The following is a 17,025-nucleotide window of genomic DNA, read 5'->3' as shown; positions in this document are numbered from 1 at the left end:
GTATTGACCAAAAATTTGATCGAGTTCACCAAAAACTAGACCTGATCAGTTTGGTCCGATTTCGGTTTCGATTCTTATGGTGAAAAAATCTGACCAAGCCAAACCGAACAGGCTATGTATTTTTCATTTTTTTATTATAAAATATTTAAGCCCAATACTAAATTTCTAAGCCCAATAATCTTTCCCCAAACAAAACTCCAAACCACTTCTCTTTTTACATGAAATTGAGTCATTTGTGAATTTTTAAGCTCCAAAAAAATAATAATAAAATTCATAAATTCAAAACATAAAATATGTTGGTCCAAAACCGGGAACTAAATCAAGTTTTGGGCAAACCAAATCAGACCGGTTTTATAAAAATATTTTGTCATTTCGAACCGAACCAGACCAAATGAATAGTGTCAATTTCAATTCCAATTTGAGGAGAGAACCAAGCTGAATCGGACCATGTCCACCCCTAGCGTTTTCCATTCAAGCTTCTATTGGAATTTCCAGTATTAGCACATAAAATACGAGTAGAGGATATATCATGTTGGATTCTTTTTGGGAAGGCTTCACAGCTTCATAAGGAACTTTTGCCCAGCATTAGTGCTCAAGGAGTTGGGAACACCCACCCAGAGTACATATTAATTATAAGCTGAATGCTACAAATAGAACAAGAAATTAGAATGGAAGAGTAGAAGCTGTGATCCGAAATTGATTGCAATGGTCCTTCCTTCCAGAGGGTGCTTGCCTACCACTGGAGCAGATTGAAGTTTTGGCTGTTCCAATTGGGATGAAAAAGGCAGCACCGGACCGGTAGTCTCCCAATGATTTCAACAAAACGTAAATAAATAAATAAAAACCAACATAATAACTTATCCTACTCAAGATTTTCCAATGAATAATTAAAAGTTCTGATAATAACCACCCCATCTATTAATTTGAAAACACCTAACAAAACATACGATGTGAAGAAAAAAGAAAAAAGAAAAACCGAAGCTATGTGCTCTTTAATTAACTTCTTCGAATCAATTGACAACATTTGACAAGCCGTGGATCGCCATTCCCAATCCCAAGGGGAATGATGAATATAGATTTCTATCAAGAGTTTCTCTACAAATTTATTGATTTTACAGGACCGAACAACATACATTTCTCTATGAGAAAACCAGAGGAAAAGAAAAACAGAAAGGGTAATAAACTCATTTATCGTCACTAGAATGAGAAGGATATACAATTGGATATTACCTACGCTTGCTAAGATGCTTAAAGTCCTCAAGTTGAGCTTTTAAGAGAGCATGCTCGTGCCGCATGCTCTCAAGCCGAGTCTCAACAAAGTGCATCTCATCTTTAAGGTGATGGATTCGCTTCTCCAGCCAATTGGCGACTTCAGACGATCTTTCGCCTACTACGCTGCCCAAGCTACTCATGTAGTCCGCAGGAGAGTGCACATGGATGTGTTGCGGTCTAGCTAGTAGCGCGAGAATGCTCAACTGCAATCAAAGAAACAAAACACATATTACCAACAGCAAAGAAGGATTAAGAAAGCTGATACAATGCAAATTCCCACCGATTGTCACATTATGCATCATGCAACATCATGTAAACAAATTAGTGCAACAAAAAACAAAGGTCAAACTAGCAGCAACTCAGTCCAACATGACAGCAATTCCAAGGAAATATGTAGTACTCTCTAACTATTTATTTGGTACGTAATTATAGATTCCACAGACCCAAAGTCAACATATAATTATAAATAATTGACCAATCTGGTTGAGATTAAATACCTGCATGATAAAAATCACGGCAAAAACGATAACTAAGATTAAGGGAAGATGGCTGCTTTGACTTCTCAAAGATGACTGGAATTTCATCACAGATTCTCTTAACCATGGTGTAAGAGGGGAAGCATCAATCAGATTTCCTTGCAACAGATTGCCAACTCGCTGGTTTGCATCCTTGGATTCAGATATGTGTTGTACTGTACTATTTTCACTGGGCTCATAAAACATTTCTGTTGATTCACCCATCTCTGCTTCAATTTCAGAATGAACTTCACATTTCTGAACGATGCTAACAGCAGGAATCCTCTCTGATTATCAAAATAATGACATGAATTAATCACAGTAACCATATTGAAGATTGTTGCATGAATCATTGTACATTGTAGTAACGCCAGCATCTACATCACCAACGAATAAAATATTGTTTAGAAACCCAATTAATTATGTGTCTACACCAACTCGCTATTGGTCCAGTGGTACTTCTCTTCCCGATGTTGGAAGAGGTCCCAAGTTCGAATTCTCCCTCCCCCATTGATCAAAATTATGTGTCTGCAACAGTCCTACCTTTTCTTTCAAGATTCTTCACCTTCAACAGTTCATGTGCCTGAAAGAGACATTAATGTGCACAATCTTAAGTAACTCTGACAAACTCTGAATTCAACATAGATGCATAAAGAAATAAATGATACCATGTTTATCCAGGTTTCAAAAACTTCTCGACATTCTTCCATGGTAGACTGTACTATTTTGCCTGTGATCACATACACTCACTTCATATCAGATCAAGCTTAATCCAAGACAGTATAGCAAACACACAAGCACGCTTTCAGAATCTGAATCTTGTAATTGAAATAAAAATGTTTTAAACTTTAATGCTTGCAAAGCATATAACCCTGAAGCCAGACCAAGGCAAAGACTCAAATGTCTCGAGCCTGAATGGGCTCAAATCCCCAGAGGATTCAGCACCCTCACCAGGCTTTCAGGGCCAAAACAAGCCTAAAACATGCTCATGGCACTATACTTGGAATTTGTCTACGATCTCTAAGAAAAGAAACCTTTTTGATTGATTTTACTCTTCATATTTAAACTTCTATTTATTAGACAAAGAATCTAGGACTTGTGTCAGTATCCAACTCCTGAAAGAAAGACCAGATCAATAAATCCATTTCAGCCCCAACCTTCAAATTTTATGATTGTAAAACACAGGCTTGAAACCCCAAAAACACCCCTTTTATTAGTAATCTGCAAAACTTTAAAGGGTATAATGGTCCTTACAAAAATAGGATAACTACCCACAGGAGTTTGTTTTGTACAGAACTACCCAAACAAAAACAAAAATTTACAGAGAGAACCGGAAAGGGGTGTGTGTGTGTGAGGCCTCGGGGCTATGAGCCAAACCCCTTAGTCCCATGATCAAAAGAGTTACATGTAAACCTATAATGATAGATTGTCATTACACTGAATCAGTGAGAGAAAAAAATACTTATTCAAAAATGCCTAGGGGGTGCAACTAATGTTATGCTCTCCATCAGTAATTCCCCAAGAGACAATGTCCCTGTGAACAAAATGTACATGTATAATCCAAAATTATTTATTTTGTCCAACATGGGTTGGACGCTACAGAATCATACTCTTGAAACCTTCCAAAAGCAAGTAGCTCATTTTATAACCGAACTTCAATACTTGCCACTATCATTTATATTCCATTTTGCTAGAAAGTTCAGAATTGTATATTCATATGACATTTTACTACATCTGGACTACACATGCCTGTCATTGCCTGTTGTCTACTTTTCGTTGAAAACCGTGACATTTGCCATGTTCTCATCAAATCATTTTTCAAGTCACTTTTTCATATCCATGATTGACCAACACAAACCAAGATAAATTCAAAAAATAAACAAGTGTTGTCCAAGGCACACCTTTCCAAACAGTTCTCTTTGAAAATGCCACATTCACATAAATCTTTAAATTGCAGCATTCCTTTGATCCATCAGGATCTCTCTCAATGTCCCAAAGCCCCTGACATGGCCAAATATGAATTAAGTATTATAAAAGTAGTCTTTGGTTAGAAATAAAGTGACTTGATATACAAAGACTAAGGTTTTAACAAGGTAATCAATAAATTATGAAGATAATTTGTGTTAAGACATATAACATGTAACATGGAAATGTGAAATTGGATGAAATGTAGCTTATACCTCAACCCGGAAATAATCCGCATAAGGCACATCGCTGATTTCTTGTGATGTCTCAATAACTAAATGGCTGGCAAGAGTCAAAGTTAATGTGTCAAGAAAATAACAGACACACTCATTGGATCATTTATGCTAAAGATACAAAAATATAAGGTAGAAGAATTGAAGAACAGACGTAAGAGAAGAAGAAGTTTAAGAAAATAGCTTGTTGAAAGTTCAAAAGAAAGAAGGATAATACATGAGTTAATTTGCCAGCAAAAACCAGATCTGCATGTGTGCAATCTCAAATTGACATGGTGCCTAAGTTAATTTGCCATACCTTCCTGACAATAATAATCACAATTTATGGAAACCAATTCAAGAAACATTTTAAAATGGCATAATAAACAATATATCAGAAACCTGTTTCTGTGAACTCGAAATTTCTGGAGCTCCTGGCAGATACCAAATTTTGCACCTTTATGACAACACAAAACGTTATTTCAAGTGCAAAAACGTGTGAAACATAAAATAGAATCAACCTACAACGCATGTAAGCCCGTGTAATAAATTCATGAAGTAAATGACAATGTAAAAATGCAAAAACATATAATGCAGCCATACCGAAATAAAGTTTTATTGGATGCTGAAATGAAACATCACGGGTATGCCCAAACGTTTCATGAAGTTGCCATGGAGTACACTTTAACTCTGAGAAAGGCATAAAACCATCCAAGCAAAGAGCAGATAAAAAATTAGACTTTTCCCTCTATATTCTAAAACCATCAAGAAACCTGAATAATGCACTAAATAGAGGAATTCCTCAAGTTCCAGGTATTTACCTTTATCTCCACAACTTCTATGAAATGATTCGGTGAACACGTCATCAGAAAAAAATAAACTAAAGAAATCTTCAACCTTTATCTGCACTTCATAGATTGGATGTTAATTCAAATCGAACTTTCCCATAATGGAATCACTATTCAAAACAAAGAAATAAATAAACATGTCGCAGAACATAAAAGAGTAAGTTACATTCCTCTCCCTCAAGCTCTGTTCTAATTACAAAAACCTCCCCTCTAGATTCTAAAATTACAGTTTATAATATGAATGCTTGTCATGTAGACATACATTAGACAAAAGGGTATATTCAGTATAATATAATCAATCTATCATATCAACCCATCGTAACATAAGGGGTAAAATGTCATGTAGACATCAAACATTACAAAGATGGAGTGTTATATTCCACTCAAGAAAGCTTACTGTTATTATACCAAACTTTAAGGGAGAAGAACGTACTCACTCAACATAAAAACAATCAATTTGAAAAAATCATAAATATAATGTGATTATTCCAAAAAGAAAAGAAAACTACCGGAAACTGTGACTCCGCAACCTTTGTATAACATTCTGGAACTGCATATCATAAATAACCAGCTCAGTAATTGGAATTGATGGATTCAATATTGCTCAAACAATGAAATTTGAAGAATAAAAATTATAGAAGCATCAATTAAATCACCAAAAGCTAGTCGCCAAGCAACACACACATACACACGTGTTAGAAAGATTTGAACCCATGACCAACTTCAACCCACCCTACCCTTTTAGAACCTAAACCAAAACCTAGGGACTTATCCATGTATAATTGTGTCAACTGAAATAAATCCACAGATCAACTGACCCCAAATACTACTTTTAGAAACTGTGTGGTAAAGTAGAGATTGTGTTCCACAGGTACATGGTGCAGCACAAAGATGATTATAACACACACAGGAATCCAAGTTTGATCAAAGCTCGTCCTTGACAAATGAAGAAACATTAGCAATGATCCTAGATTGTAGAATGAACTTACTATTTGGAGCATCATAACTTTCCTCCTTCCAGATCAAAGAGTCTTTCAAACATGAAGGGTCACCATTCAGAGATGGTTCTAGATCTCCTTCTGCAATATCTTGTGGCTCTGGAAGTGATGTCAACACAGAATCATCTCCAACATTGGATGCAGGCTTAGAATCTTGTGAAATATGAACGTCCTCATTCCTGATCCATGTATGTGCAATAAACATAGTTGAGTCACAGTCACAAAACATCACATACCAGACTAAAATGTTAAAGATATTTCTCATGAAGTACCTGTCAGTGGAATCCAATTCATTAACTAAGCATTTGGAGCTTTCCACGCTTTCAATTACAACTCCATTCTCTTGGCTGCTGGTCTCAGATATTGAGTCCTGAGAGAAAAATCAGCAGATAAGAGGGTGGAGGAGAAGGAAGGTGGGAGAAAGAAAAGGATGATGTTATATTTTTGGTTAAGCACATATAAAATGTAATATACCATGGTTGGCAAGCAATAGAGATAAATAACTGTTCAAACTTAACAAACTGCTGAAGTCTCATGCGCACATGTAAAGCTCATGAGTAACCAAAAGACTGATCATACATAAACACGTGTTACACGCAGCTCAAGTTAACATAGAGAATGTGATATCATATATGATAAACTCCACAGTTGAGCTAGTTTTACCCTTTCAAAACTACAATTGCAAGTACAAGTGACCCATAACAGAAGTTCACTTTATCGTGGTCTTTGACAAACATCAAGAACAACTAACATCCGTACGTAACAGATATTCAGTCGTCCCCATAACTCAATATACCAGAATTCACACTCTTGTAGACATACACTTCAAACTGTAAATCTAAAGTTTAAAGATTAAGCAGAGAAACAGGTAAGAATCTTCATGTGAACAGGATTTTGGTGTTGACATGTAACACAAAAGCACTTACAACAGCAACTACAGGGAAGAATTAACAATAAGTAAAGCTTACAGAAATTCTTTTTTTTTCTTTTTTTGACTTACAAGTCGCATTCATAGACCAAGTATTTTATACTCCCATCAGCAGCAACAACAATAACAATTAGAAAATGCTGATACGAAAATAACTAATTACCAAGCATCCTTTCACGAGGCCTCTCAGCCACCAGAGATGATAAGTTAATACAATCAATTCAGTGGTCGCTAAACCAAATTGAGTGAAAAACCTTATACAACTAGACTGGATTTCTACTTAGTACTAGACATTATGGACATCCCTTCATGATCAAGGAGCAGTCTAAATCCAACATTAGGGACAAAACTACAACAATCTAAAACACAAGACTACATCTGTATCGTCATTTCGAATTTCAATCAATTTAATGTATGCACTATATCAGCATTGTCCTCGTGTGTGGAGAGTATAATATCAAGCATTAGAGTAATTTTCAGAAAAACTAAATAAAGATAATAATATGATATTTAAAAATCAAGTTCACTATAAAAGCATAAATTAAATGCTGGGTAAATGGATACCTAGTTGAAGTTAAGAAGAGGAAACAAAAAATGACATCATAAACTATGGATTAGGTAGCATCCCCTAGTTGTTGCTCAGTGTCAAGTGTACTTTTGGCTTAGTTCTTTACTTGCCTTTCACAATGTTCTGTAACTATTATTAGACCTTTACACATTCTTGTAACTATTAGTTCCATTTTCCTGTAACTATTAATTAGGCTTTTACACTTTCCTATGATTCTATGACTATTAATTAGGCCTTTACATTTTCCTGTAACTACATATACTGAGATGAATAGAATCACTCACAAATTCTCAAAGCCTTACACTATAAAAAAATTATGTCCTGTTATGTATGGTTCCTTTTTTAAAAACAAAAAGAAAGAAAAACGAGTTATGCACATACTAATTAGGAAACACAATGAAAGCTTCTTTCATGAAATTCTGTAGAGGTAAAAGCAGAAGTTATCAATGAATTAATACATTTAAACAGAACCAAATTTATCACCACTAAGTAATACAATTAAATTTACGACACCTGCTGTTCTGTATTCGCTTTGGAACCATCCACATATTCTGCCCATCCATCATTTATGATCCTAAAAGCTTCGTCACGGGACAGAAAGGATGCAAAGAAGTACTGCCAAATCAATAAGTGGTGTAAGACACTGGTGATACTGAAATGGCATTGAACGCAAGGTGTTTACAAGATATCACCAGTACAAAGTAAAAAGATGGAATACAAACATCAGATTTGGCACTACCTTCTTGGCTCCGACAAAAATTTCTATGGCATTAGGGAAGATCCCTGCTGTCTTCGCTCTTTTTACGCTTGTGACTTCTTGTAATGGGATTATTTTCTGAAGTGGAATTTACGTTTAGTACATAATCTATTTTTTTAGTATAAAGCAAAATTGAAAACATAATGTTACACGGAAAGTGAATCAGTTTTAAGTCTCCTGAAATAATTTATGGAACCAATTGGATCCATGGGAAACAGTTGCATTCATTTCTATGCATAACCACCCTTTTCAGGTTCTTCCTGACTACAAACCACTCAACAAATGTCCTAGGAACAAAATTGGAAAAAGAACCGTGTCTGCCTAATGTCCTATGAAAATGAAACAAAGGAATACATGACATATAGCACTCAGTTCGCAACAATTGTAATATTCATTAAAATAGAAGTTTAGGACAAGTTGAACACCATACCTTTGTCTCATATCCAAATATATTTGAGTAAAAGCAAATATAATGAATAAACAGGTACATGTGACCCTACAAAATACATAAAATTAAAGTTAGCAACACCAAGCAGAACTTTATTCATTAAAGATTGCCATTCGATCAAGATGCTAAAAAGAATATATAAAAGTAAAATTTTAGCCAAAATATAATATGGTAAAACATAACCAGCCAAACAATGAGAAGCAGTACAACGGTTTAACTATAAGATAGATACTGCAACTCCTGACATAAAACTTAATATTCAAAATAATAACCTATAAAACATATCAAATGAACCTGAACCTGAATAAGTATGTTCTCCTGGAATGCACAGTTGAAATCTTCAATGAGGGCCTACAGTGAAAAGGAAAAAATGAAAATGTCAAAAGATATACTCAATATACTCAAATAACATAGAAGTTATATTCAACTCTGTGCATACATGTATGTGAGTGAGGGACTGTGCATGTGTGTGTGTGTGTGTGTGTGAGAGAGAGAGAGAGAGAGAAGCAAATCTTGCTCTACTCATCATCACATTGAAATCTTTACAACTATACTACTATGAATTAATATGTAATGGCAAGTCCCTCTGTGCATCGTACATATAATATATGCCAGAAGTGTTCCATTGAACAGAGTACACTTCAATATACAGATGGACTAAATGTCATCCAAGAAGCCTATAATCTGTGTATTCTTGCAGGCCACAATCAAGCTTTCTTTTCTGAGAAGTAAAAGATAGAATAAGCTTTGGTAGTCCCTTCAATTACAACTTTACAACTTTACTATAAAGTGAAGATATCCAGGGACAACCAGGCGTCTTAACTCCTATCATTCCTTGCAATGTCTTACAGCCCAAACGCTACTCCCAAGCTAACTATTCACATTATAGGTTACTGGAAAAGTGGATTTCCACTCATGCTCTATGGTGTTAGTCATCAACATCAAGAAACAGGATACATCAGAATTATCCGATCGTGTTCATATATTTGTAACATTCAGTAGAATGAAGTCACCTGGGGAGTGTAAGCTCAACAATCATTTTGACATATATTAACTCTTTTTTTTTTTTTACAGAAGGCTCCTAAAGCCAAATTTAACAGGTAATTTTGTCCAAAACTGACGATGCTGCTCAACTCTGCATCTGATTTCTCCACCAATGCATTTGTGAAAGTGAACATACTCTTGACTTTTTAACATTGTTCAGAAATGTGGTGGATGTTTCAATGCCAAAAGTGGGTTAGTGGTTGGAAAACACATCACTTTCTAAGTAGCTAAACATACAATAAATATTATGCTAACAACTCTGACGACAGTAAGACAGAATTAAAAGTTTAAATTAGGATTGTCTTAGTGATACAGAATTCGAAAAGCAAGTTAACAAGGAAAACTAAAGAATTGAAAATCAATAAGAACCGACCCAAAAGGGTGGGAATACAGTGTATATCTAGTTGATACTTAGTGACAAAGGATCTTAGTGCTTTTAAAATCAGGTAGAGCCTACTCACAAATTCCGGGGTACTTACTGTGATTTTCAAGTCAAGAAATATGTTATTTATAATTATATATATATATATATATGACATAGTATATTTACTGCAATGTTTAAAGGAAGAGAGATTGAAATGCGAGTAACTATGTTAGATTTTGATGCGTCCTTCTCTGTGTGATGCTCAAGTACTCTAGGTGTAGTTCCTAGTTACTCCTTTGTTATTCTTTGTCTTTTTATCTACTACTATTCTTCCAATACATCAGTAAGCTATTACGTTCAGCTCTAGCAAACTTCCTGCATCTAAATACAATCAAATACTAATCTTTTTCTTACTAATCATAGGTCCAACCTTTCTTATCCTAGAATAGCCTCAAAGATATTATTTTTCTTTTTAATTTTCTGCTATAGTCTAGTCATTATTGCTCACAGATCTACACCAAATCAGTTTATACTCAAATGATAAACTTGTCCCATATCAAACCTAGCCCTCTTTGTCATGCATTGAACCTATAAGTAGTTGTGCATCAGTAAATAAGCATAAGGTTTCCTCAAATTTTGGTTGGCAGAAATGATTGCCTTCCTATTTGATATATATCGATAGAATAAGGCTGTGGTAACATTGTTTCTGCTTCTATACCAATTAAAGAGAGAATGAAGATGGAGATATCCATATATATCCTTGCCATCTAGCAAAAATTTGATTTGAGGCTAGGTTCTTAACATCTTTAAATAAAATATCTTTGGCGGCCTTACAGTCCACCCTAATCAGGAATTCTTTATTTAAAAGATCACTTTCGAATTTCATGACTGCATGAACAATGGCTAGAGTTTCCTTCTTCACGGTTGAGTAATTTTTTTGAGCATATATATATATATATATATATAGAGAGAGAGAGAGAGAGAGAGAGTTAAGATGCAAAATTTGTATTAAAAGGGAAAAATAAATACTTTGAATGGAACCCAAAATCTTGATCACTCACTTCATCCGGTGGAAGACGAAACAACTGGCGATACTCTTCACTCTTCAATGATGCTGCAGACTGTAATATTAAAGAAAATAAATCAAAATAATATTCACAAGTTTCCTCAGTTTATACTAAAAATCATTTCTCCAGCAAACCAAATCTTATTTTCTTTACAAATAAAGCAAATTCATTCATTTCTTCTTCCTAAATTGGCATGTAAAAACTAACTAATAAAGAAACAAGAATTTAAAGTTAGATTTTGAAAGCCTGTACTGCCAAATTGGGAGACCAAAATCACGAACATTCCAGAACTGTAGCACAACACAAGTACATAAGCTAAGTGCGTTAAATGCGAGAAGAGGACCTGAGGATCGACGGTGGGAGAAGAATTGCAATGCTCGCTGCGATCGGGTGTGTCGGCGGAGTATGAGAGAACCGGCGAGGACGAGCCTTCAGCTTCGGAGGCCGGTCCGGCGGTGGAGAGCCTAGACGGCGAGGGCTCCATGAGCGGGCTCTGCGGAGCTTGGATCCTCTCCGGGCTCGCGGAGGCCACGGACATGGCGGACGGGGCTTCGGGTCTGGATTTCGGGTCCGGAGTCCGAGAACGAGAAATGGACTTTTCTGATTCGGAGGGGGAAGGAGGGGGGGGGGGGGTTTAGACAAAAAAAGTGTCGGTTAGGTTGTTGTTTGTTTGGTGGGTGTAGTTTCAGTCTACGTCAGAGTGAATTTTGAAAACGAGGGAAAGTTGAGAGAGAGGTCTGAAGAGAGTCAGTCGGCATCGTTGACGTTTGTACACGTGGCTTCATCAGTCGGCTGCATTTCTACGTTTTTTTTTGTTCTTTTTCTTTTTGGAAACGACGTTATGGTTTGGGGTTTTTTTTCCTTTTTTTACGGATTAAAGTATTTGTCAGGTCGGTAGGTTGGTACTTTGAGCTGTGCCCGGCCCGAATGATAAGGTAAAATGGAGCTGGAGGCCCAAATTGCTTGTGCTAAATTAACCAACTTCAAGACCAAGTTCAAGTTGCCAATTTGTGATCTAATAACCACTTCTTGTTGGGGCAACAACACCTACTTATTAGAAATATCATGTCATACTCTATATGGTTACACCAATTAGGATTTATTTAAAATGCATACAAATAACTAAAAGCGTTTTGACGCAACGGACTTGGAAGTTGTAGCTCAAACGATTAAGAGCATTTACTCCTGTATTCGAGGTCCTAAATTTTATTTCACTCTCTCTCAATATCACTTGTATCAAAAAGTATTTCTAACAACATCTGTTAAAAGTGCCAATGGTATGCTATTTATGGGTATGGCTCAAAAATGGAATTTAACCTTTGTTCATACGCAATAAGGAACTTGATTGGAAATAGAATGATAAAAAGAATGGCCGCAGCAATACTAATTAATTTATCTAGCAAAGTTAGAAACTAATTCTAGCTTATTTCCTAATTAATTGTTGAATCAAAGGTGGTAGCGATAATTAATTAGAGCACTTGTTTGGTTACATTGAAAAATTCAAGCACGTGCGACCAATGATCCCATCTCTTGAGCCTGTGAACAGCCACAGTTTCTGGTATAAGCTCATGTGAGCACTTCCCATTTGTTCCTGGATAATCATACATTGCTGGCTTGTTGGAAAACCTGTTCTTTGCCTTTCTTCCCATCTTCAACCATTTTCCCACCATCTTATCCTCGGGACCGAACATCTCCTTTCTAGGAATGTCAGATTCTCCAATCCATTCAACCAAATCCCAGGACAACAAAAACCCCATACCGGACATGTACTCCACAAATGGGTTCATGCTAGCACATGGGATTACAAATCCGTAGTACAAGTCCACCCTAGGCAATGGCTTGAGGGACAAGGCAAGTGGCTCGAGCCTAATGAAAACATCATCGTCCGCCTTCATGACATAGTTGTATTTGCGGGGGAGGATGCTCGGGAGCGAAGAGAAATAGGTGTAGGTTTTGCCATTGTTCATGTTTTCGGTACAATTGAGGATGATAATGTCGTTGAATCGAAGGATTTCTAGAGAAATTAATATGCGTTGCTCGGGTTTGGTGAGGTTGCAAAAGATGAACTTGACGTCTATCTTGGCAATGGGAGAGGATTGGATGCCATAGATAAGACGGAGAAAATGACGACGATCGTAGTTGTCGGCACGAGTTAAAATCCCAATCAAGAGGCTGAATTGGGTTTGCAAGATGGTGGTTTTGGGGGAAGGAATTGATGGGGATCTTATTACTTGAACATTGAAGAAGATGATGAATAACAAGAGGGAGATAGCAAGTGAGAGTAAAGTGACTAACAGTATCCTCTTCATATGCATTGTATGCATTTATCTAATTTTGGAACTTCTTTTTTTAAATTTGGTTTGGAAAGAAATTATAAATATAACATATATATGCAAGTATGCTGTTCATGCTTTTCTTGCGTTTTGGTTTGTAACTCCTTTTAAAAGTGACCCTAAACTTAAGCTCTGCATGTTTCATTCATGCCTTCTAATTCATGTGAGAAGAGTCGTCTTCGGCTAATTCTTGTGCTTCCTCTGAAATTATTAGGGTAATTCTCGTGAATTGGAAGGCTATGTCATGTGCAGCGCAAGTGATGGCCACTTTTGTTCATTTGGGTTTGACCCATTTTGTCACATCATGAATGGGCATGTGGGTCCATTGAATATGGTATATTCGGCATACGATCTGAAACTAGGTTTGGATCCTTTTGGGCAAGCCCCTAGAGCCTATAGCCCTAGGTTTGGACCTAACTCCACCTAACTTGGCTTTTGGCGTTCAACAACAACAAAAAAGAAAAAAAACATGCTTTTGGTTTTTCTGTCAATACATACTAAAATGGGTCTACAAAACCCACAAAGGAAAGTCTAGAATTTCCATTAGAACTATGGAGCCTAAATTATTCAAAGCATGTGATCTTATTATTATCAGAGTGGAGAATTGTAGTTACGAAAAGAATTCGACTCTCGTCTTTCTCTTAGGTCTATTCTCGTTCCGTAGTTTTTTACTCTCGTGTTTGAATTAATAGAAAAATTGAATTCTACATCATCTTTATCGAGTAAGATGTTCACATACCTAGTTGAATATTTTGTCATTCAGATCCCAATCCTCTCTCTCTCTTCCATAGAGGAGAACAAAAAGGTAAGCTATATGTGCAGCTACGCTCCTTATTTGGTGCAGGATTCAAAGGTAACAACTGAGAACACTCAATGAGAGAGAAAAAAAAAAAAAAAAAAAGTCTTTGGTCCACTAAAGACCAACTGAGGGAATGGGAATCATGAAAGAACCCACTTTGAATGCCTTGCCCTTTTCCTAATTCCAATGCCCAAAACCCACACTTTCAAACCTCCAATTTGCCAACTTTTCAAAAAGCAAGGAACAAATGCAAGGCCCACAAAAGATTACAAAACACTTCTTTTTGGGTTAGTGTGAGTTTGTTTGTATGAAATTTTAGCATGTGAGTGGTAAAATATTGAAAACTAATCATTTTAATCACTAAGTATAATTAAAAAAAAGCTTAATGGGATTGGTGCTTCACTTCACATGACAACTTGCCTGCCCAATTTGATCGTCACCATCGACGACAAAAGTTTTGCCAATCATGATCCACATCATCCAATTCATATTTTTCCTACATCATTTTTTTTAATGGAATTTATTTTAATCATGGGTTTTGGCTGCAACAATATAATATTTCTCTGTGATTCAAGGGTTCAAGTTTTCTCAACTGATGAGTAACTTTGGAATTTACCACAGTGAATTCATATGCTTTCATATATTTTTTTTGGAATTTACCTAGAGTAAAAGAAACTAGGATAGAGACTTGGTTGTCTGTCTTCTCAACATGTGGTCAACCTTTTAGGAAAAGCTAGCAGGGAGGAGAGTTGAATATTGAAGTTTACAATGACACCCCACTTTTACGTCCTGCCAAATTGTGATGAATTTGATCCTATTCTTCAATGATAATTCATCACATCAATATCAGTGCACCAAAAAGATAAATGACAACCAAATATATATGTGTGTTGATCCTTTCAGTCTAAAATAGAACTGTTATTCTATACATCCATTGTTATTTGGTACTATGGAGAAGTTATATAAATGATAAACTTGAATTTGTTGAGATAAATAAGGATATTGCTTGATCACAGAAATTAACAATGTTTCATTTTAACATTGGACGCATGATTACTAACACACACTTAGAGCCCGTTTGATAACCATTTTGATTTTGATTTTTAGTTTTTATTTTTTATGCTAAAATATAGAGGAACAAGAGAGAGAATGGAAGGTGAGAATGAGAGTGGAGAGGGGAGGGTGAGAGGGAGGGGTAACAAAAGTGAAAATAAAAACTAAAAACTGAAATCTATTTAAAATTGTTTTCACTTTCAAGTTTTTGTTTTCACTTTTGTTACTCCTCCCTTCTCATACTCTCTCTCTCAATCTCACATTCACTCCCACTTTCATTATCATTGTCCTCTATACTTTAGCACAAAAAATGAAAACTAAAAACTAAAAACTAAAATTAAAATGATTATCAAATAGGTTAGTTTAGTGATACTTATTTTCTCAATATTGAAGAGATTTAGAGTTCGAATTCTCCTATATATAATTTTTAATTAAAATGTACTTTTGTCATGCGCATATGTTCCATGAAGTTCTTTAAATACACTTTTTATTCCATGACAGCAAGTTATATATGATACTAAAGCCCAGTTTTGCATTGCTGTGCTGTGAAAATAATCGTTGTCAGATTTGCTGTGAGAGAAAGCAGTTTGGCATTTGATAAACTTTTTGTTAAAAGTGTTGTTGGTACTGATTCCCGCATAATCATTAAACCCAACACCTCTTCAAAACTAATTCCTGCATAATCAGAAAATGAAAGCACCCCATTAGCTGATTTCCCTTATAGCTTTTTCTCACATCAATTTTTAACAATAAGTGATTTTCTCATAGTTTACCAAACAGGCTGAACTTCCCAATTTTTTTTTTAAAAATCACTTATCATCCCAGATAAGCAATGCCAAACGGGCACTAACTATGCGAGCAATTTCCTTAAAAAAATAATTTACATATAATTAAAGGTGAAAATCTTATATGGACATGACCATACTATAATACTCAACGCACCACTTACACTTAAGTCGTGCAATAAAACATTTTGTAGAGTTAAGGAGTACATTTGGAAATTTTTGATTCAGACCTTCACCCGCACAATATACTCATATTTACCTCTTTCGTATGATTTGTGAATGATTGCACGTGAATAAAACTTACAATAAAGTTCCATTACTCATTGTGCGGGTTCTCTTTTTTTTCTCAACAACAATTAGGACTAGTTAACATTTTCTGGTTAATTTACATACAAAAAAGGATTGCACATCTGAAAAGAGTAGGAATACTTTGGCCATAGCTCCATGAATTTTGAGAATCACAAATCTTTTCTTCCGCGTGTGTGAAATGTCCTTTTCATTTGACTAAAGATAAAACAGAGAAATGAAGTCCTTGAATTCTTCATGAATCATATGAATGTGACATATCATGATGGTGGCTCCGTTATGTTGGACATAAACTGATAAAATACGATAGACTATGACTTATAATACCCTTGCCCTATGCAAATGTTTTCTAGTTTCGACAAACTCAAAAAAGAGTTTCAATCTTTTACATAAAATATCTCCTCCCCCCTCTTAAAGCATAGATAGAACATCAAAAGCTGATTCTGCCATCACGAGAAACAGAAGAAGAAAAAATAGGTTTGGCAAGTACAGAGATTTATAATCACACAAAAGATCGTTTGTGAAAGTACATGAATTTAGCCCCATTGGCAAGTTTAGATGGTGGGAGAAGAGTTACTATAAAGATATAGACCATATGATCAATTCAATCTCTTGTTCAACATAAATGAGAAAAGAATATTGGAATTAAAGAAATCATTTCATTTTCTTATTTGGATCTCTTTTTCTTTTTTCTAGTTTGGACAAATTTCGATTATAAATTTAAGTATCATACTTGTTCGTCAAGTGATAATAAATAGAGAGA

The 17,025-nt window shown here is 35.5% G+C and overlaps 2 protein-coding genes across 2 annotated transcripts; both read right to left on the bottom strand.

Moving 5' to 3' along the window:
* Positions 1-964: 964 nt before the first annotated feature.
* On the bottom strand, positions 965-11,655 carry VAD1 (GRAM domain family protein). The gene is made up of 18 exons (XM_088248742.1): positions 11,330-11,655; positions 10,981-11,040; positions 8,812-8,862; positions 8,494-8,559; positions 8,046-8,141; positions 7,820-7,921; positions 6,083-6,180; positions 5,802-5,989; positions 5,322-5,362; positions 4,786-4,867; positions 4,568-4,654; positions 4,367-4,421; positions 3,968-4,034; positions 3,689-3,788; positions 2,456-2,517; positions 2,331-2,370; positions 1,770-2,074; positions 965-1,475 (listed from the first exon to the last, which is right to left on the bottom strand). The coding sequence occupies exons 1-18, from the start codon at positions 11,522-11,524 to the stop codon at positions 1,227-1,229; spliced, it is 1,944 nt and encodes a 647-aa protein (XP_088104868.1). The 5' UTR covers positions 11,525-11,655; the 3' UTR covers positions 965-1,226.
* Positions 11,656-12,355: 700 nt separating this feature from the next.
* On the bottom strand, positions 12,356-13,326 carry LOC110750659 (beta-1,3-galactosyltransferase pvg3-like). Its single transcript, XM_088249430.1, has one exon. It carries the CDS (start codon positions 13,308-13,310, stop codon positions 12,456-12,458), a length of 855 nt encoding a protein of 284 aa, XP_088105556.1. The 5' UTR covers positions 13,311-13,326; the 3' UTR covers positions 12,356-12,455.
* Positions 13,327-17,025: the final 3,699 nt, after the last annotated feature.

Source organism: Prunus avium, chromosome 2 (genome assembly GCF_965620075.1).
Source record: "Prunus avium chromosome 2, drPruAviu1.hap1.1, whole genome shotgun sequence".
Taxonomy (NCBI): Eukaryota; Viridiplantae; Streptophyta; class Magnoliopsida; order Rosales; family Rosaceae; genus Prunus; species Prunus avium.
Note: the sequence above shows the minus strand (reverse complement) of the source record. Positions and strands in the feature narration are given on the sequence as shown.